General features: G+C 39.5%; 2 protein-coding genes across 3 annotated transcripts in view; both read left to right on the plus strand.

Annotated features, from left to right (window-relative positions):
* USP3 (ubiquitin specific peptidase 3) overlaps nucleotides 1–1,918 on the plus strand; it is a 36,295-nt gene extending 34,377 nt beyond the window's left edge. For both annotated transcript variants that reach the window (XM_075208379.1, XM_075208380.1), the window contains exons 14-15: nucleotides 231–298; nucleotides 1,271–1,918. In XM_075208379.1, coding sequence (XP_075064480.1) covers nucleotides 231–298; nucleotides 1,271–1,436 — 234 coding nt within the window. In that variant the 3' untranslated portion in view covers nucleotides 1,437–1,918. The remainder of the gene's footprint in view (nucleotides 1–230; nucleotides 299–1,270) is intronic.
* A 12,158-nt stretch (nucleotides 1,919–14,076) lies between these two features.
* On the plus strand, nucleotides 14,077–21,424 carry FBXL22 (F-box and leucine rich repeat protein 22). Its single transcript, XM_075205243.1, has 3 exons — nucleotides 14,077–14,168; nucleotides 15,035–15,456; nucleotides 20,051–21,424. Exons 2-3 carry the CDS (start codon nucleotides 15,101–15,103, stop codon nucleotides 20,394–20,396), a joined length of 702 nt encoding a protein of 233 aa, XP_075061344.1. The 5' UTR covers nucleotides 14,077–14,168; nucleotides 15,035–15,100; the 3' UTR covers nucleotides 20,397–21,424.
* The last annotated feature ends 1,624 nt before the right edge of the window (nucleotides 21,425–23,048 follow it).

The following is a 23,048-nucleotide window of genomic DNA, read 5'->3' on the forward strand; positions in this document are numbered from 1 at the left end:
ATGGAGCAGGCAGCATCAAAGAACAGTGCCAAGTACATATTTTTACTAGCATTCAAAAAAAGAAGTTGGTAACTGCTTGTATCTGAACACCAGGGGGTGAGGGGTCTTATAGACACCAATGGATGGTACCATTATAACATTTACTGCAACCTTCTCCTGAATTGCTGATTTGTGTAATTTCTTCATAACATGAAATACATTTCCTTTCTCTCTCTCTCATTGTGAGACAGCCAGAAAATATGGGCCCAGATAGCTGCCTTTATGATCTAGCAGCTGTTGTTGTTCATCATGGTTCAGGGTGAGTACAGAACAACTGCTTGTTTATCTTTGGGTTCTCCTGTTTTAAGATTCTACTGCTTGGAGTTCAGCGATGAAACTGTTCAACATTAAACTGCAGCTGAGATCAACAGTAGATCTGAATTATTTCATCCCTGACAGATTACAGCCTTGACCTTGGTTAGTTATTCCCATGCTCTACCCTATAAAGTTTAATTTGATAATATTGGTATTTATAGGTATAGCAGTACCCTTAAGAAAGCTGTTGCAGTTGGACTTACATTTATTTTATTTGTTTGGTTTGTTTTTTTTTGTTTGTTTTTTTTTTTTATAGATTCACACGATTCTAGGTTTAGCACTTTTGCATCTGGAGATGCTATCTTTGAACGTAAGGTGCTGCGCACTGCATCTGAGCATACCCTCCCTTAGGGATAGCTTTGGGATTTCTCTATGGTCCCCATAGGGATTTTTGTACTTAAGTTAAATCCTTTCCTCTGAATCCATAGGAAAAGAGGGACATTTTAAGCCCTCCTTTTATGCTTTTGTTATCATTTTATCTAGCTTGAAAACAAGGGTTTTCTGCTTCTCTCCTCCTTCTATAGTCCTTTGGGGCTTTTTTAGTAAAATAACTGAAGTCTTGTGCAGTCAATTGGGGTATAAAGAGGCAAAAGCTTTACCTTCTTGCCATTAAATTTGGAGCGCACAAGTTCCATATCACCGCACTCTATACGCAAGGTCTCACATGTCCCGCATGGAGTGATAGGAAAAGGATTTAACATAAGTACAAAAATAAAATTTTTGCCAAGTAAAAAAAAAAAAAAAAAAACAAGTTGGTGGAAGACAAAGCTAAATATGTGCAATATACATATGTGGGTGTGTTTGTATAATATATATGTGGGTGTATGCATATAATATATATGTTTATGTGTATAATATATATGTATGTATGATCTCTCAACACTTTTTTTCTACATTTCTTCTTTATATCGGATAGTGTTGGTTCTGGTCACTACACAGCTTATGCCACCCATGAAGGACGCTGGTTCCACTTCAATGACAGTACAGTAACCCTAACAGAAGAGGAGACTGTGGTGAAAGCAAAAGCATATATTTTGTTCTATGTGGAGCGTCCAATCCCTGGCAGCCCAGAAAAACTATGAATACCTCTTCATTCCCAAGAACTTCACACAAGCCCACACCTCCACTAATACTTGATTGGAAAAGAATGTTTTGTTTTTTTCATGCACTTTCACAGCTTTGTGTGGCTGTCAGTGATACAATAAGCTGTATTGACAGAACTTGTTTGCCCCCTATGCCGCCAAAGAGGTCTGCAGATATTTCAAGACAATGTGTAGATCTCCTCCAAAGAAAATATTAAAGATGCTGTAAATCCCTAAATATACCAATATATCGATCAGGTGAAAAAATTAAAAGAACAATGCCAAGCATCCAATTTTTAATTATAAAAAATTTGCAAATGTTTTAGTGGTAAAGGTCTAAATCTTGGCCACACTCCTTGCTGGGTTTCAGTGAGGATCCAGCCCTAGGATGTTCCCTTATGTTTTGGGGACACTGATGCAGCACCTTAAATAACTGGAACAGATGGAAAATAATCTGATGATAAATCTGTAATGGAACAATGGAGAGCATGCATTCTGAAAATTTGTTTGCACCACCCCTTTGGGATAATTGTATATAGTCAAAAAATTACACCCTGTAATTTCAGCAGAGTGAATACGGCTGTTTCTATACATGCCTTTTAGACCTGGATATACATTGAATTGCATAGGTGTTTGCATAGAACACTGTGAAGTGAGATGACAGATCTATCCATTTTGTTGCTGGTCCTGTTTACCAACCTGTCCTGTAAATTGAAATATCTGCTTATGCAGGGGCTTGATTAATAACTCCATAGGTGCCTTGTCTATAGGTGCCTGATCTCTGACCTGAATGCCAGAGCTGTCTGGCCCTGTAGATGTCATTATACACACCCATGGGAATCATTATACTCTGGTAAAATGTCCATTACATTCCTATCTATCTATCTATCTATCTATCTATCTATCTATCTATCTATCTATCTATCGAACTCCTAACCCAGAAAATCCCTGATGTTACTCTGATTACTTCCAAGATGATTAATCCGTTCATGAAAGCATTGTTTTTGCCAACAGGAGGATGGAAAAAAACATTCAAGTGTTTATGGCTAACGGATTGAATGTTGTTTTCCATCCCCCTGTTGGCACTTACATAAACTTACATAAGTCACTGCTTTGTGGACTTCATGTGGGACCCATACAAACTTCAAGTGTGATCTTGCATTTGATGTCATCTCCTCTCTAATTATGGCTTAGGTATTATAAACCGCCCATTAGGAAGGGGTGTTGCATCAAATGCAAGTTCAAACTCCAGATTGCAATGCTGTCCTCCACATTGCAACCACAGCCGTTACATTGTGAGAGCTGCTGGAAGCATGTAGTGTGCACTGTATTGAAGGACTTGCTAGGGCATTAATAGACTACAGCCCATAAGCAATACATAAAGTGTGTTTCAGGTGTAGAAACTCTTTTCACAAACAAAGCATAAGTGCATTGTTATTTGGTTAGGTCTTGTTGTAATAAGTGTCAAACGAAAATCAGTCATTTTGTTTTTCTCTTTATGCCTGAGATGAACTTTCATGAATGGACTTGAATCTCTTTAGTCATGCCGGAATGACCTCAACACCAATTGAATGTGGTGATTTTGCTTACATTTTTTATATGTCAATATTTTATTTGTACTATATCGTCATTCCCATCTGTATGTGCTACAAGTCTTGTCCACTTTGCTTCCTTATAAGTTTTGCTGTCCTGGTGCTTCAATTTATTTTAAACATTGTTTCTCACCATTCAAAATGTTCTCATGCACAAAATTGGTTCCATCTTTGAGACCCTTTTCACTATATTTATTAATATGTTGTCCATAGCAAACAGTCCAATTTATGGACTCTAATAACTGAATTGTTGCTATGGGTTACAGCGCATGTGTTTTTTCGATATGCCCTTTTATGAATGAGGGACTCTTATGGACCCTACAAAATGTTAAGTATAAAGTTGTCATTTAATAAACAAATCTACAAACACAAATGCACACATGGATGGAAGGCAGGTTGTGGCGTGTGTACACATATCGCTGGGTATTTATACTAAAGAACACATGTCTGAATATGTGTGGATTTATAGGAATACCTCTCCTATTACTATTTTCTATATCATTTTGTAGATCCACTGGATGTTTGAATATAGTTTTATATTTGGATTACAACATAGAAGACATAGCTGCCTAACCCAAGCACCAAGCCCATCCCCACAGTGTTTTTCTTGATCATTATCCATCTTTGTAACACAATGAGACTGGGCTTTTTTTCTGCTGTTCTGTGATATTTGTATAGTTTGTAGGGAAACAAATGTAATTAAAATGAATTCTGTGCATCAAATAGCGGTCTGCCGATATTTTCTCAGGATATTTTTCTGAAATATATCATTGGGGTGGGGGTTGTTCTAATTATCATTGCTGTAAACTTAAGCCATTTCATACAGACTGACATAACCCTTACTATAAACATCTGATAGAAATTGATGGCATGAGATACTGCATTTTGTGACAAACAAACTGCATAATGATGACCATTAAAATGGAATTCTTCAATGGGAATGTATGTAAATTATTCTTTATTTATGGGGTGCCACAAGATTTCCGCAGCGCAGTACATAATACAAACCGTAGACCATACAGGGTAAAACAGTACAGAACGATAAACAAATACTAAGGCTCTAAAAGCTCCAAGTATAACTAGATACATTTATTTTCCTTTAAAATTTTCCTAATAGACTGCCTTGCAGAGTCTCTGGACTGTGACACTACATGAGCATCTTAAATCTGAAACTGCCAGCTAATGAACAGATCTAGTTTTCAAGATTCTATAGTATTGTTGAGATGTAATCTTTTGAGTTCAGTAACTGTTTGTTTATTTGTAAGTTAACATTTTAGTTTGTTTTTAATTGTGTTTGTTGATAGGTGTGTTTTTTTTTTTTTTCTGTTTTTTTAAGGGGAAGGGTTTATTAAGCCACAAAGTAGCCACCTTCACTGCACACACTTTAACATATTAAACAGCCACATTTCTACAAGTGTTTCCGGAGAGCAGTGTAAACTGACGCCTCCTGCCCACTTCCTGGGTGACATGGGTAGAGCTTAATGATGCAGTTCTCAAAATCTTAGCAGCCTTTAATGCAGAAGATAAGACCCAATGTTCTGCATATAAAACACAAATATTGGTTTGCAAGTTAACTAAGTTCTGCATTTTAAACCTATATACCTGCAGCCAGACCGCACTTCACAATCTTACTCCAATCACATCTTTTTTTTCCCTCCTACTCCTATCTGTACTCCCTCCACCTTATGATCACATTATTTCATCTAATCCATATAAATGAATCTCCTTCCTATATCATACACTTTGATTTTATGTCAACCCCAACCCTTCTTCCCCATAGTTCCTTTCCATACATTCCACCTTCTTTCTATATAATTTAATTTTCAATATTATTTTGTTCCATTTGCTTCCATTGCTTGTCATTCCCTCTAGATTTATATCGCCATACTTTTCCATCTCCCCCTCTATATTATTTCATGGTCCCCTTGTCTTTCCACCTGCCTCCTAAAATATTTAATCTTTCCCCATATATCATCTTTCCCATATTGTAATCAGATCACCACCAGCCATATACTATTTTTTCATTTTTTATTAATAACCTGTCGGTAATAATGCATACACTATTATCTTATCAAAGCAACAAGTAATGAAAGTACATAGTATTATAAACCAGTGTAATACAAAGTTTATACACTCATCTAAACCAGCGATGATAGTCTATAGTTTATACATTTTATCTCAACCAGTGATGATATATAGTTTCTAATCCTATCGTAGTGACCGTAGAAAAAAAAGTTGAATATAGTCAGGTGTTTAGTTGGATCCACGTGGCTCGTGTATTATAGTAGACTTTGTTTTTTTTTAACAATTATCATCAGTTTCCATGGAAAATATTTTTGGATCTGGGTATTGGTTGCATTTCAACTGTTGTCATCTTTCCTATGTGAGGCTTATTGCCACACAGCATGGCTGAGATAGGGTGTTTGATTTTAGATGTTATTAATAGTAATAATGCTTCCCTTGTATTTCAAATTAATTATCAATATTATATGTACCTTTGATGTGTGTGTACTGTCCAAAATGCGTGCCAGATTTTTCCCCACTCTCCAAGCCTATCCTTCTTAAACAGCCTTTACCATCACTTTCTGCCTTTGTTGTGGTACCGGTGAAAGAGATGGATTGCTCCCCATAGGTGTGACAATGCTTAGAGGAAAAGGGAAATAAAACCCTTGCACGTAGACAAGCGCTCTCTGTACTGGTGCTGTGGTTCTCCATTAAGTTATCACAAAGCTCTGCACCACGTGCTTCGGGGGAGCTTGTCTACTTGGAAGGTGCTTCCAATAGACAGACATACACACGTGTGAAGCAGATTTTAGGGCTGAGGGGACACAGCTGATATCAGTTATTTCTGTTGGTGCAGAAGAGGAGATGGCTGTAGCGTAATTTTAATAATAAGGCCATGTCCATGCTATTTTTTTTTCCCTTGCTTACCAATGAGTAAAGTAGATGGTGAGACCACCGGTGGTCCCGCAACTGCTGTCTCACTCCCACACCACATGCAGCATCATGGATTCTCTGAAGTTGACCCAAATATAAAAATACAATACATTTTTAAAATGCTAATACACTATTTCTGAGAGGGGCTTTTGGAGCTGCAGCTCTAGGACCCAATGATAATGCAGCCCTGCATGAGATATATGTAATCTGTCTCCCTTACGTTCTTGCTGGCAATTGTTTCAGATGTCCTGGCTGTAATGGCTTTTTATTGTCTGCAAAATAATAACAAAAATAAGAATACCCTCAGGTCTAATAACCTCCCCCATAAATATTTCTGAATGCTCACACACTAAGGCTGGATACACTACAGTTTTTTTCACCCGATTATTGGGCCAATCGAAGCATAAATGACCGTTCAGCCTGATATGGCATTAGTGTGTACACTCACGGTCACCATTCCAAAGCACATAGTATTGATTTTATAAAAAGACTGCAAATTATGCAGTGTGTAGGCACTCGCGACCAGCAGTGTAAGCAGATCTCCATAGAGTTTACAGAGTCACAATCTTTTCAGCAAATGGTTATGACAGATGAAGAAAAATCTGAAGGTAAGTCTTGTAAAACGTGTATAGTGTGTACTCATGCATTAACATGTTGACCGGGCTTTCAGTAGTTGGTAAAAACATTGATATCGTATTGGGAGAAATTTTCTGTAGTATGTATCCAACCTTCTATTAAACAACTTTCATATTGGTTATAATGGGCCTTTCAAAATAGTTGTTTGTATTTAAAACGTTGACGAAAAAAAAAATAATTTAAAAATGTTGGGAATGCACAGTTTTTGGGTAATGACAAGGTATTCAGATGCCTCTTTCGTGTTTAGTATTAGCAGCTCTATTGCTTGTTCTCTGGCTGGCATCAGGCACTAAGGAAAGTTATGCAAAACACTGCTAGGTGGGGAGGCAGCACAGCAAAGCTGCTCTGACTGAGCAGGTGCGAAAAATGGACATAATGTAGTGAAAAAAAGTTACATATGGTCTTTATCAATATCCCCCATTCCCAGCTCATGCCATTTACTCACTTATTTGATTCCTCTTTGAACTGCCTTCTTCCCTGGGAGTTCTTCGTCATGAATTTAATCAGTGGTGTTTCACTTTAAAATTTTAGATTTCCTGGTTTCAAACTCTAAAATCCCAGATCAAAATTTGGAGTGGAAATACTGGGTACATACACAAAATTATACATTTAACATGAAAGCTAACAATATTAACTTTCTAGTGTTCTTTCTTTAACGTTTGCAGTCTGCAATGAAGCTGGTGTCAAGACAGCTGGACGCACGGCTCATTATTCATAAGAACCACATGAGGATTTTTGGGGCCGTTCTCTGCTCCATTTGGCTCAGCCAGGTCTGGTGGTCATGATAAGGTCATCATGACAAAATAGCCCTGTAGTCCCACACCACCTTGCACATGCACTGCTAAAAATCTAATTTTTTGAGGGGTGATTTGAAGGTAAAACCTTTTATATAAGTTAAAATGACCAGTGTTTCACAATTTCCTAAAAACCCATATAAAATATTATAAGGGGAATCACTGGATGTCTTTGTGCTTTAGATCTAAACATTTCTAGGGAGGTGGCTTAGAAAGTATCTATCACAATACATAATAATACATTGGAAACAATGGGGAAAGAGAAGAGGCAAACCTTTGCCTTGTAAAAGCCTATAGTGAAATGTGCGTTGGCGTTTGCTGGGCTTGCTGCATATGTCCGAGTAATTTAATGATCTAATCTGATTATTGAAATCATAGGGTCTGGTTATCAAGTGGAGACCTGATAGCGGTTTCCTTAATACTGTCTCTATTAAAATCCCTAAGTCAGACTGAAGACTGATTGTGAAGCGTATGAATGACTCTGATTGCTAACCTCTGGGAGGTCAGGAGGGACGCTAGATTGGTCTACATACGTGGTCGCTAATTAAGAATCTATATAGTGATCCTACGTACCACTTTATAGAGGAGTTTGATTATCTGCCCTTGTGATCGAATGTATAAAAGGTTGCAAACAATTGTAACAGTTTATCAAAGAAAGCTGCTATTACAGTAAGATCGTAGGAAGATCATTAAGAATACAGAGGATTAGCATTACAATATAAACATGAAGTTGACATTTTAAACAACTTCAAAATAGATGAGATCTTACTTGGATCACATTAATGGAGTATTAGCTTCATAGAATATATTGTTGATCCAATTTAAGACTAGTAATTTCTCTTGAATGACTAGTGGTTTATTACTGAACATAAGGATATCTACTGCAGTGGGACAGCAGGGTAGTTCTTTTTATACCTTAACAGTTATATCATCCTCCTATCCCGCTCTCCCTCTCTGTAACTGATTTTGACTTTTTCTCCGCCAAAATTTAGGCCATCAGACTTGATATCTCCTCCCTTCCCTCTCCTGCTTCTCTCTTCGCTCCTCCCTCTTCCTGCATCCCACCCTGGTGCTCCTTCCGCCCTAATACGGGCGATGAAGTCAACTCCCTCATTCTTTTCTCTCCCCTGTCCACCTGCCACCTGGATCCCATCCCCTTTCACCTTCTCCGCTCCCTCTCCCCCACTGTCTGTGCTTATTTAGCTCACCTCTTCAACCTGACTCTCCTCTGGCACTGTCTCCTCCTCCTTCAAACATGCCCTTATCACGCCTATTCTAAAAAAAAAAAACAATATTGATCCCACCTCACTCGCCAACTACCACCCCATTTCACTTCTCCCCTATGCCTCTAAACTTCTCGAGCGAATTGTCTGCAACCGCCTCACCTTTCACCTCTCAGATAATTCCCTCTTTGACCCTCTCCAATCTGGCTTCCGCCCCCTCCACTCCACTGAAACCGCTCTCACCAACGTAACTAATGATCTCCTTTCTGCTAAATCCAGGGGTCACTTCTCCCTCCTGGACCTATCCGCAGCCTTTGACACCGTAGACCACCCCCTCCTCTTGCAGACCCTTTAGTCTCTCGGTCTCTCTGGCTCTGTCCTCACTTGGTTCACCTCTTACTTCGCCAACCGCTCTTTCTCTGTTTCCATGTCCGGATCATCCCCCCCGATCTGTCCACCCTCCCTATAGGATGTTTGCTCGTATGAAGCCGGGTCCTCTTGTCTCTCTACCTTCTCTTCTGCTCCGACTTCAATATATTTGCCTTGCCTAGAGCCTCTGAAGTCTTGGTGCTACTCGTTTATTGTTTTGTACTGTTATTCCCTGTACTGTCCATTGTTTGTACTGTGTACGGCGCTGCGGAAACCTTGTGGCGCCTTATAAATAAACAACGATAATAATAAATAAATGATGATGAATAATAATAATATTATACTTCCAGTGTGATTACCAATCACTATTTCCTTTTTTAATATCTTGCTATATTTTGTTTTAAGTTAATCAATAAGTTATTTTTTATAATTGGATTATCAAGTTTCAAGTGAAATTAAGAGCGCCCTTACAACACATTTTCTTCTCTTTCCCCTTTGTTTCTAATGTAATTGAGTATGTGTGGATGCACCTCCCCTTGTATAGTATTAGCAAATACATCTGTATTTACTTAGAGGGGTTAATACTCTGTGCGGAGTAGTTTGTTTTTTCTACATAATACATTAAGAACCTTTATATAAGAAAAGGTATGAACTCATAGCTAGTTTATAACAACACCTGTTAGAACCAGCAATGGATGGATTAAACCTCATCCTTGAAACTGGATAGAGAAATGTAACTTGCTTTTCACTTACCCCTAATGGCTAAATGTGTATCTAGAACCATTTCCTTTGACTGTATAATTCATATATATGATACCATAATTGTAGTGCAATGATCTGAACATCAGAAATATTACAGCAGTCTGACAGAAATCTTCTCGCAGCATATATTTCTCTTGAACATCCTTATTATGGACACTGGATTATTATGGCACAAAGCAGGGCCGGACTGGCCACCTGGCACTTCTGGCAAATGCCAGAAGGGCCGATGGCTAGATGGGCCAGTCCGACACTTCCTGGTGGCTGGCTCCTCTCCAGGAACCAGCCACCTCTGTTACGCGCCGGATGAGGACTTCTCTGCTCCCTTCCTCATCTGCATTGTGCCCTGCAATCTGGACAAAATTGCCAGATGTTTGCGGGAGGGTGGTGCTGCGAGTTGAGAGAGCCAGGAAGGAAGAGGTGCAGGGAGAGGACTGAGAGAGCCATGGAAAAAGTGGGTGCAGATAGAGGGGTGAGAGCCAGGGAAAAAGGGGGTGCAGATAGAGGGGTGAGAGCCATGGATAAAGGGGTGTAGATAGAGGGGTGAGAGCCAAGGATAAAGGGGTGTAGATGGAGGGGTGGGAGCCATGGATAAAGGGTTGTAGATCGAGGGGTGAAAGCCATGGATAAAGGGTTGTAGATCGAGGGGTGAAAGCCATGGATAAAGGGGTGTAGATAGAGGGGTGAGAGCCAAGGATAAAGGGGTGTAGATAGAGGGGTGGGAGCCATGGATAAAGGGTTGTAGATCGAGGGGTGAGAGCCATGGATAAAGGGTTGTAGATCGAGGGGTGAGAGCCAGGGGGGAAGAGGTGCAGGGAGAGGATTGAGAGAACCAGGGGGGAAGAGGTGCAGGGAGAGGACTGAGAGAGCCATGGCAAAAGGAGGTGCAGATAGAGGGCTGAGAGCCAGGGAAAAAGGGGTGTAGATAGAAGGCTGAGAGCCATGGATAAAGGAGTGTAAAGGGGTGTAGATTGGGTGTGAGGGGTGAGAGCCAGGGGGGAAGGGGGTGCAGGAAGAGGGGTGAGAGCCAGGGAAAAAGGAGGTGCAGATAGAGGGGTGAGAGCCAGGGAAAAAGGAGGTGCAGATAGAGGGGTGAGAGCCAGGGAAAAAGGAGGTGCAGATAGAGGGATGAGGGCCAGGGAAAAAGGAGGTGCAGATAGAGGGGTGAGAGCCAGGGACAAAGGAGGTGCAGATAGAGGGATGAGAGCCAGGGAAAAAGAAGGTGCAGGAAGAGGGGTGAGAGCCAGGGAAAAAGGGGGTGCAGGAAGAGGGGTGAGAGCCAGTGGGGAAGGGGGTGCAGGAAGAGGGGTGAGAGAGCCAGGGGGGTAGGGGGTGCAGGAAGAGGGGTGAGAGGGACAAAGGAGAAGATGGTGCAGGGGCATAGGTAAAAGAAAGTGTAAAGGGAGAGACATCTTAAGAATGGGAATGTCAGGGATGCAGCCATCATAAAACACAAGTAGTAATGAAGAATGGGAATGCACAGAGGGGACAAGAGTTAAAAAAAAAAAATAAAAAAAAATCAAGCCTTCATACTCCATTCACTTATATTTTCTCTACCCCCACTTCTATATTTCCACTTCGACCACTGCCCTCTGTCCCTGCTCCCGACTTGCTGTTGAAGCTGACAGCTGCTGATCACTCCTTGCCCAGCGTGCCCAGTAGGAGAACAGAACACAGAATGCCATAATTAGGTAAGTTCATATATTTTCTCGTGCGCAATGTGTTTTTAACCATCCTTTGTTGAACTGGGGGCACTACTGTGTATCCAATGACGTTTAAAACACTATGTATTGCTCATTATTGCGCTGTAATGTTTCTTGCATATTTATCTGTACAGAGATTTTTAATTAAGAGGAAAAAACACTGCTTGTCATAAATTTTATCTGTGATTGTGTCAATATATCTATTTTTGTTTGCATTGTAAATGGTGTATTAAGTTGCTCCTGGGACTCACACTCTCAGTATCTGATATGCTGTACCAATTTTTATTTGAATGGGTTTTTGTCTGGGCACTAATGTTATTTGGGGGCACTACTGTATGGCATAATGTTATTTGGGGACACTATTGTGGCATAATATGATTTGGAGGCACTGTTGTGGCATAATATGATTTGTGGGCACTACTGAATGACCAAATATGAATTGAGGGTAATACTATGTGGCATAATATGACCTGGGGGCACTACGACGTGGCATAATATGAACTGGGAGCACTAAGGTGTGGCATAATATGAACTTCTGCCAAAGTCAAGTCTATCATTGTTAAATATGATGGGGACCCAAATAAGTTACTGTACCGGGGCCCAAAATTCCTCGTCGACCCTGCCTGTTAGTCAAGGGGGTAGACGTCTCCAGGTAAATAATCTAAATTTTCCCTATCTAATCAAACTGATGGATCACATCCAATTATCTCTCACCCAACTCCTCTGTCCCCCTTAATTTATATACTGTGTTATTCAAAACGAATAGAAAAGACACATACCCAATTACTGTGGTAATAAAAAAAAATATTTTCTCTGACATTTTGCTGTAGTTGGAAATACTTTTAATGCGGCCGCGTGGGTTCAAATGATCATTCATGAAAATTCTGCCATTACTATTTATTTGAGGGAAAAGGGTACCTGTTACCTATATGTGTGTAAGTACTCTGTTGTTGCTATTTTGTGGGAGATTTGAAAAAAGCAAAACATTGGTTTCCTACAGTGGTGCCTGTATAATTGGTGGTATTGCTGTAGTATGGGGTGGCGTGGTGGTGGCATTGTTGTAGTGTGTTTGGGGCTTAGTATTGCTACTAAGCAGGAGAGGGTATTGCTGTAATGTGGGGGGTGATGCTGGTTGCTGTAATGTGGGGGGTGATGCTGGTTGCTGTAATGTGGGTGGGTATTGATGTAGTATGAGTGTGTGTGGGAGGTTATTTATTGCTGTAATTTGGGTACTAATAATGTATTGCTATGGTATTTATTGATGTAATCGGGGTGCTCACAATGTAATGTTTTAGGGTCATTAGAAATAAATACCACACACACACACACACACACTACACCAGCAACGCATATTGCGCCAGCATCAGTGTGCACCAATATAGTGCATAGAGCCCACAACCGGTGGGCCTGTGTGCTTTAAATGCCAGGGCTGATTTTTAGTCCCAGTCCGGCCCTGGTACAAAGAGAAGCTACAGCAATTAGGTTTGTTCAATTTGTTTTGAGATCATAAAAGGTTTTACTTTTAAATCTTTAGCAGTCTTCCCACAAAAATGCTGGCTACAGCATATAGTTTGTAGGAGATAGGATGGCTTAAACTTTACACACAATGTTTTTATATAAATCATCATCATCACCATTTATTTATATAGCGCCACTGATTCCGCAGCGCTGTACAGAGAACTCATTCACATCAGTCCCTGCCCCATTGGAGCTTACAGTCTAAACACACACACACGTACACACGTAAATACGTAACTTTTTGTAGTGTGGGAGGAAACCAAAGCACCCGGAGGAAACCCACGCAAACACGGTGAGAACATACAAACTTCACACAGATAAGGGCATGGTCGGGAATTGAACTCATGACCCCAGTGCTGTGAGGCAGAAGTGCTAACCACTGAGCCACCGTGCTGCCCAAATGGATTCTTGAATATAATTGCTCCGTTAGGCTGGTGAGAAATGTGATTTTGCTAAGCTGACGCCATCTTGTTGCCTTATAGCCATTTTGTTCTGTTATAGCTTAAATACAATTAGATGCACCTGTTTTGTAGGAGTAATTCATTATTTGCAAGGCTATGCTTATAACCTTGGACATACCAGACAGGAGATAAGCCAGTCCCGCCCCCCCCCCCCCCCCCCCCCTCCCTGTGGAGTTCTCCTGTTGATAATGAGAGACTGTATTAACATCTGTGTGAAGGTAACATGAGTGGTTAAAACCTTTTGGGGCGTAGTTTTCTGTAATACGTTATTTTTGCTATATAGATAGGGCCTTGTAACTAATAAAGCAGAGTTTATTGTACACTCAAACCATGCAGTGTATTTAATTCTCTCCAGCTGATGAGCTCATAACTGATAGACTGACACTTACAGGTGAACAATCTGATTTAGATTCGACACTGGGTAAATGTAGTTTCTTCTGAAGACTAACGAAAGCCAAGTATTTACCTCCAGAATGCATTGTAGCTTGTATAGGCTTTCTGTATATACATTGATTGTTTAGAAGTTGTCAGTTTAACAGTATGAATAAACACACACTAAGACAGCAATCCTGTCATTTATCACACTGGTTGTGAAAGGGCTGCTATCTGTGTCTATAAATAACCAGTTCACAGCTGCTCTGGGGTCCTAGCTCCCTGCCATATATGTCCTGGGCCTTAAACTCTGGAGCTCTGACTCCACAGCAGCTCATACAGTGCAGTTCTGCTATTCCTTGAAATTGGTAAGTCTGAACATAATATATCTCTATGAAAATATTTGTGCAAGTTTTGGGTGGAATGCTTCATTTCTTGCACTAAATGAGCCTTTGGACACACTGGGACTAGTTTTGGTCTGATCAGATACATTTGATTATGACCAGAAGTATATGGAGACATTGCTGTGAGTATCTGTGTACTTTGTATAAGGGAATTGTTTTTTAATGTTTTTGCTTTATAAAGTGGTACAAATTTTAGCATATGTTCACAAGATAATCCGATTAGTGTACACACACTAAAATTGGCAGACTCTGAATCTTTATTTTAGGATTTTGTCAAATACCGAACCTATAATGCTAGCCATACACTGTGACATTGCTGTCAATATCAAGTTGATGTGTGTCCCTTCAAATTTACCTGATTAATAATAATATGATGAAAATTGATTGAATTATTATTGAGCATGTGAAATGTGGTCACAGATGACTAGCCGCCTGTATGTTAACTGGCTTCGGGCTGGATCACTTTGGCATGACTGGATTTTGATGTGCAGATCTACTTCAGTTTTCCAACCTATGTGTGTCGCAGGCATCGAGCAGTAGGATTGGCCTATACGTGACCAGGTTCATCAAAGTATATGGGCCTAAATGATAAAATGTCAAATTTCACGACCACTTCTGCAATTGATAATTTTCTTTCCTGCACATATAAAATCACAGAGAAATCAGGATTCAGAACAGTCACTGCTCTCATTTTGCAATCACTACAAGATAAAGTTTGTACAGTGCCCCTTATTTTATATAATATTTTATTGTTAAATTGGCAATACTGATCTATGTAAGGACCTACACCTATCTGAAAATCTAACCTTTCTACTATGTCCGTTTCCTAGCATCCAGGATCTGGATATAGAGAAGCAAAGAGATTTTTGCCTTCACCAGGTTCTCAATCCACTCTTATGATGCCCGGAGTTCTCACTATGAATGTTACGGATTTAAATCGCGAGTGCATTCTGCATTTGTTTTCCTTCCTAGATAAAGACAGTAGGAAATGTCTGTCACAAACCTGTCACAAGTTCATGGAAGTTTTCCAGGAACCTTCGCTGTGGCCCATGTTGAATTTTTACTCCCTATCGGAGCTCACAAAAAAGAATTACATTTTGGGACCAGCTTTGAAATCTCTGTCGATTTGCTGGTATTCCAGTAGGGTAAAAATCTGCAACATTGAGGATTGGGTGAAAACTGCCCTCCAAAAATCTATGTGCAGCCCCCACCTGAATACAATCAGTGACTTTCTTCAGCACGTGTGTGAAAGGTAATGTAGATTTCAACACTGTGCAGCTGGAACACATACACGTTTCTTTTCTTGTTGCCAACCTGTTCTGGGTTTTATTTTTTATTTGTTTAAATATTGGTTTTATTCATTGTTTTTTATTTGATTCAAATGTTTCTTTGATTTGTTAGTATGAGGCATGTGGGTCATGGAGTCTTAATTATTTTGCGGATTTAGCTTTCTACTAAATAAAATATAAATATTGTAGAAAAAAAGTCATATTAAAACTCTATATAATAGACATCTTGTCATAAGCTATAACAGAAATTGTTTCTCTATTAAAACAAATAGGTATACTAAATACAGTAAGGAGGTTAAAAAACAAAACAAAACCCCAGTATCCATTACGGTGAATCAATTATACTATATACATTGAACATTTTGGCTTAAGCAACATGAAACAAAGTTAAGTCTCCACCTTTCGTAGGAGGAAATGACCGATAAACTGTCATTATGATGGGGTTTGGATTAGTCCTTCCTTAAGGTATAAGCAGAGGACAGCACAGTGTTTTCACACAATTGACCTCATATTGTATGTGTTGGCATACTGTAAAAATCCTGTATACAATGTGAAACATTACATAAATGCTTGGTCCTGGAAAAGTATATGGACCACTCTGCCCTGTAAAAAGAACTTAGTGCATAACTCCATGATTAATGTTCAACACTTTGTGCTGAACCAGCCCCCCCCCACAACTTTTTATGACTTAAGGTTTCCATTTTTTTTGTAATAGTTGGTGTGGGTGAAAAATATAATCATGAATCAGTTGCAGTGGAAGTAGTAAGTGAGCAACTAATAAATATGCTGCACATCATTTATGCCAGTTTAAAAGATTAAATTAACCCCCCCCCCCCCCTTTAAACTGTGACATCCTTGGTAAATGTCCCTCAGTGACCATACTTGTTTAATAGTTGAGAACAAAGACTGGTCTGAGAATATACAGTGCGACATTGGATTTGGTTAAACAGGGTCTGCCTTTGCAAATGGGGACCCTGTGCTATAAACACTGTGGGCCTTGCTGGTCAGCCAGCAAGCCTTGTTCTGATTCAGAATCTCCTAGAATCATTTCCTAGGAACCTATGCATCAGAAACTCTCCTGAGGAAGACACCGATTATGAGGTCCTAGCAGGACGATTCATCCAGTAGGCCAAGAAGTTCAGGAACTGGTGTTTGTGGTCAAATAAACCCTCAATATTCAGAAGGAACCCGACATTCCAGATATTTTCGTATTTAAAAAAAAAAAAAAAGCTGTTTCTTTTCCTTCTTCACTACAACTGACCGAACTCTTGCTTGAGACTTTGTAGAAAACAGATAGGAGGTTTTCGGTTCAATTACTTCCACTCATAAGCAGAAACAAAAAAATGTGAGATTGCAAAATCCTGTACTATTCCCATTTTGAACACTGCTTCTTTAGAGAAACAGCACTGATAGTAAAATGTGAGGGAATTTTGAAATTCATCTTTAGTGCAGCATGTACATCACTCATATACATTCTTGCAGGATCTTGGGTAATCAAGGCAGTAGAAAAATGGGCTGAGCAGATCAGGGAGGGTATACACTCATGGATGCCAAGATCAGAGCTGCTGCCCTTTGTAAACCATGTAATGAGCATCAGAGTATTTGGAATATGCTCTCCTTGATGTCTCTCTATGTCTCCCCAGAAGCTTGGCCGTAGAGGAGAAGGAAATGTCTGGCCTGGCATCTAGGTGTACAATAGATACTCCACTTATGGTGCATAAATGATACTAAAAACAGTTTCAACATTAATCAGGTCTTGGCTGTTCTGTGCCATAGAAGGTGAGCCATGGGTTACAGATTGCCTGAAATTTATTGGGGCGGTCATTGATAATGCTTATAATGTGTTCACAATGGTAGGTCTGCCATACCCTATTAATCACTTCAGGCAGCGTGGGGGGTTGTTGTTTTTTTCAGCTTGCCCCTACTGCGCATTTGGCAGCGTTGTGAGTATATGGCCCACAAGCGCCATTGTAGGTTTATCAGTATCTGGAATGGGTCTGTGTAGTAATGAGTAGGAGGGGCAGGGGGAAGTTGTATTGAGGTGACTCTATAGATTAGATTGTGAATTCTCCACCAGAATCCCACAACCCCAGGTCAGGACCACCAGCCATATTAAGCGCCAGAAGAAGATATATCTTTTCCTTATACATATAAGTTTTTCTTCTCCCCTTCCAAGAGATAAAGCTGGGATACTGGCCTTTTAGACGACAATCCCATCTCTATTGTTGAGAGGGATTGTCCAAGTACCAATAGAGTAGGAGAGTTTGGGTTATTACTCAAACCTAGTCCTAGTACAGAAACTGGAATTGACTTTCCAGGCTCATCTTGAACCTGAAATACTTAAACTTGCACATGCGGATGAACAAATAAAAAATGGAATCTGTTTGATTGGTCATCAATGCCATGGAGTGAAACAAATTTCTTACTTTCATGGACATAAAAGATGCATATCGCCATATCCCATTCCAGGAGGGAGATCACAGCCTTCTCAGGTTTGTGGTTGAGAAAACCTTTTAAGAGTTCAGATAATCTGGCCACAGTTCCAAGGTTATTCACAAAAGTCAAGGCAGCTCTCTTAAGGTCAAAATGGGTGATGTCTGTATCGTACCTGGACAGAAAGGTGAGCTCTGGCCCTCTTCACAAAAGAACAGCTGTGAGATAACCTATCAAAAGTCCAGTCTTAATCCAGTGCATAATTATTCTGGATCTTCTCTTTGACATCAGTTGTTAGAGAGCAGTAACCCTTTATGATGGAGAAAGCAAGACTAATGCTAGGTGAAATGTTATGATCCAGTGATTGCGGCAATATTTATCTCGGGTGGATAATTGGGAGGCAGAATTCTTGAGCAGGCATGTCATTCATGTCAGTGACTGGACAGTCCATCCAAGGTCTTCAACCAGATCGTAGAGAGGTGGGGTCAACTGGAGATTGATAGGATATCTTGAACCAAACACAGTGGTGCTTGGCACTGTACAAGGACCAGGGATTTGAAAGCATTCCTAGTAGATGCCATGATGGTCCCATGGAAGTACAGACTACTGTAACGTTTCCGGATCATTACCATGCTTCTTGGGGTACTCAACATTGCCAAGAGAGAATGTATGCTAGTAAATCTTGTAGCACCAGAATGGCCAAGGTTATGGTATGCAGATATTGTAAGCATTTCAGCAGAACCACCATGGAGGCTGCCTCTCAGAGAAGATCTTATATGCCAGGACCTATTTTACCACCAAACTGCTAGTTTTAATGGCATGGCTGTTTCAGTCCTGATTCTTCAAGCCAAGGGGCTATGTCAAGTCATTCAGCCCATGATCAAAGCCACGGAAACTGACCTTCTCTAAAAATTACGAGTGTGTAGAAAAATCTACATATGCTGGTGTGAGAGAAAGGGAGATAATTTATTTTAAATTGGCATGGCTCTTGTCCTTTTCACAAAATGGCCCAGACAGGGGGTTTCAAATTATTCTCTCTCAAAGTGTCTACCCAATATGTCTTGTTCCATGGAAAAACTGGTCACTATCCAGACTTTTCTTCACATCCAACTGCCTTATGTTGTCCTTTATAGGTGAAAGTAATGTCTAAATTTCATCTAAAGCAGGATATTATCTCTGTTCTAGACCAGAGCCTTGAGGATTGATGTAGACAGATTGCATAGAACAGATACCCTCCTTGTTCTTTATGATGGGCACAAGAGAGGATGACCAGCAACAACACATAGTTGCAAAATGAATCAAAGCTACAATCCATCAGGCTTATATATCAGAAGAAATTGACTCAGTTGATCAGTTGTGTCAGGCACCAACATCCACCCCTTTACCAAATTCTACAAGTTCAATGTCTGTTTCCAAAGACACCAGCTTTGGCCAAAAAGCTTGACACAGTGGATGCGCTTAGCCCTCTTCCAGCAGCAGCAGCTTTGGAACATTCCTGTGGTCTAACAGTATGAGATTTGACTGGTTCTTTCAGTCTTATCTTATGGGCTTTGATAGCAAAAATTGAAAGGAAAGCTATTGGAGTATAGAGAGGAAGGCGCTAAAGGTCAAACAAAATTTAGCACCTGCTCCAACACTCTCTATACCATGGTTATGCAGTATTCCCAAATGGATTCATAGAAATTAATTTTACAGCAAGTACAAAAATCTTTATGTATTGTCATGGTCATTCTTACAGTAATTAGTTTAATCAAGGCCCCAGACTACTACCAAAAACATCTCTATTTCTTTTATGACCTCATTGGAAGCAGCTTAGGTTCACATTGAAACTGGCTGCTCCTTAGCGGGGTTCCTTCAGCTTTTAGTCTACACGTTTCACGTGCATATTTATCACAGCTAAATGTGAGTCAATTACCTACCCAAAGGGACTTATGTGCCACAAATGCTTGATATGTTTTTACATTCTTGTAAAGTTTAATTTTTAATACCATTAAATTATTGTTAGAAATAGTGATTAAATAAAGTTCTTCTTGGTACTCATGAAGCAAACACGAATTGTCTGCCCTTGCTCAATTGTAAATGTTTGTCAAACACCACTAACTTTTTCAACATTCTTTACCCTAGGTGCCCAAACCTGCGGACATTGACACTATCTGGCTGCGCCCATGTCACTGATGAGAATGTGATCCAGATCCTAAAACATTGTCCCCACCTTCAAAGTCTAAAACTAGAGAACTGCTCTGGAGTGACAGACAGAACATTGGCAACAGTTCCTCTCCTTTCTAAAAGACTCCACACTCTCCATGTAAACTTCTGCCGAAATATAACACAGAACGGGTTATTCCAGGTGCAGCAAGGGTGCCCAGGCATCACGCTGCAGGCAGACAGAAGTGCAGATATGATAGCCGACAGGATGCCTGATGAGAGAACTTTTCTTCAAAGAACACCAAGAAAAATTATAGTGAGATAGCAGACACATATGTGTGCAGTTTACTGATGGTAGAAGGATTGCATTGTACATGTGCTTTCTATTTGTGAAGACTATCAGCATTTGTCTCTAGTATCTTCATACCCAATTGAGAACTGCTTGTATGCACAATGCTGGCTAGAATGTGTTCTGTACCAATATAATAAGAATTAAGCCAGCATCTAGATCACTTGCTCTAAATCCTATCTACAAAGTTTGATATGATTTTGGCCTATTTTTTCTGAGGTTTGTTAAGAAGTGTATAGGTTGCGTAGTATACATTTCCCTCATTGTGTATTCATAATATTCAACTTTTTCTTCACAGCCAAGATACATACATACCGCAAAGTGTTTGTGTTGCCTTGACCACTTGATATTTCATTAGCACATGTAGTTCACACAGACCGACATTTTGGATGTGTCAAAAATATTGTAGGACAAGGAGCTGCATTCTCCAAATCCACCATTAAACCACAACTTGTTGTGCTATTGCTCTTTTACATTACAAAATGTATGTGTGTATGTATATCTGTGATATATATTTACAGAAATTGATGTAATTATGTTTATTACCCTTTCCTCAAAAGCAGCTGTCTTTCCTTTTACATGGCTGAAGTGTTGTTCTCTCGCCTATGGCCAAAGGAAAAGGATCAGAGATTTACAGAAAAGAAACAAACAAAAGAAATTGCTTAATATTGGGTTGAGTTCTGTTTTTCTTGTTGATCTTGAATAAAACCATGTACTTTCCCTGGTTTGTTGGAGAAAGATCAATACAATTTCATAGCAAATAAATAAAGATCCTCATATCTATAATGTCACCCGAGACCCATGAAAGTGGCGTCTATACCTCTGGATACAATTCACAATTCTGATCATCAAACACAGCATCTATATATCGAAAACCACACCAACAAGTTTTATTTATTTTTAATCTTTTTTTAAGAACATAATAATATTGATTGCTTTGCCGATTTCATTCTGTGTCCAAAATGTGTAACCTTTAAAACTGGATTATTTTTCCTGAATTTTTAGTCCGTTATTTAGACTTGTTTAATGTTTTTATATTCATATTAAAATGTAAACTGCTTTGTACACGGTGTCAAAATATTTTACTGCTAACATTTGCATGTTTATAGATTTATAAAATTAACACCTTAGCACCCTAAATGCATTTCTGCAATCCTGCACTTATCCAAGTAGTCTGTATGTGTTACTATTAGTGCTTAATAATAGTAAAAGTAACTGTTTAATGAAATATCTACAATAAGCTGTGCACTGGTAAAACATACTATGACAAAATAAGAACACCACTGAAAGAAAGAAGAGAAAAATAAGTGTGTGGGAAATTTATATAAATCTATATATATATATATATAAAATATATAAAAGCCTAGCGGCGTGTGTTAGTGTGTGTGTGTGGAAAAAACTACCGGGTGACAGAGCTGCTGGGCGGAGTTATATACTACACTGACCTACTAAATTCTTAGCATTACCTAATATATGAAAGCCTAGCGGTGTGTGTGTGTGGTAATGAAGAGGACAAGAACCTTTTTAACACCTTAAGTAGCTTGATTTGACTAGAATGCATGAGTATCATGCACGGGTTAACTTGTGTATTTATAATATATATCAATTAAATTTAAGCGGTAAGTGACAATTCAGTTAAATTGTGATAAATAAATCGAAACTATACTTAGTTTTAATAAACATAGTAGGCAGCTTCTTCTCTTAACACTTGTTTGCAAGTGTCACATCTGGGATTCAAAATAAAGAGAACAAAGTACCACACACAGTGCAAATCATAAGCGGTGTAGTACACAGTAATACCAAGTGAATGTGTACCACAATGTAAGTAAAAGTAGGCTTATCTGATATATTGCATGTTATATGGATATGGCCTTCCTCAGCAAGTTGACCAGCTCTCAATTGCAAAGAAGAATCCAGAAAGAGCTGTAACTTGAAAGTAGAAGCAAATATGTTGTAGTATGCTCCAAAAAGGTTTAACAAGCACCAAAATCTCACAATACTCAAGCTGCTAGTTAAAAAAAATAAAAATATACTATTTAAATCGCCAAAAAATAATATAAACAAGCAATTGCCTGTACACGTTTATCTGAAATCCACCAAGTCAGATAAACAATGATGGGACCTTGGGATTGAATGCGGCTTTTCAGATAGTGGCATTCATTAACGAACACTCTTACTTCTTCCTCATCTGTTTGTCTCTCCAAAAAAGTCCAATCTGTTGCTGGATATTTATGAGTAGATTCAATACTGCACGTTGTTCTAAAGAACAAAGCTGGCCGCACACCATTACTGTTGCTATGGTAATTTCAACATGGATTTTTGCTGCGTGCAAAAATCAGCATTGAAATTATGGTTTGCTTGGTAGCTGGCCAACCTCTCATGAGAATCATAAAATACAAAATGAGAGTGGGTCCTCTGACAAGCAGAAGTCCTATCCACATAAACCTTCAAGGCACGGACAACGTCCAGGCAGATAGAAGGAGGCTCAGAGGGAAAAATTCCTTCCTGAAAAGCCGGAAACACACTATCTCCTGGTTTATATGAAAACTTGAAACCACCTTCTGCAAAAGGATAGGCACGGTTCTGAGAATCGCCCTATCTTCGTGGAACACCAGATATGGAAACCTA

The sequence above is a fragment of the Mixophyes fleayi genome, chromosome 4, assembly GCF_038048845.1.
Source record: "Mixophyes fleayi isolate aMixFle1 chromosome 4, aMixFle1.hap1, whole genome shotgun sequence".
Taxonomy (NCBI): Eukaryota; Metazoa; Chordata; class Amphibia; order Anura; family Limnodynastidae; genus Mixophyes; species Mixophyes fleayi.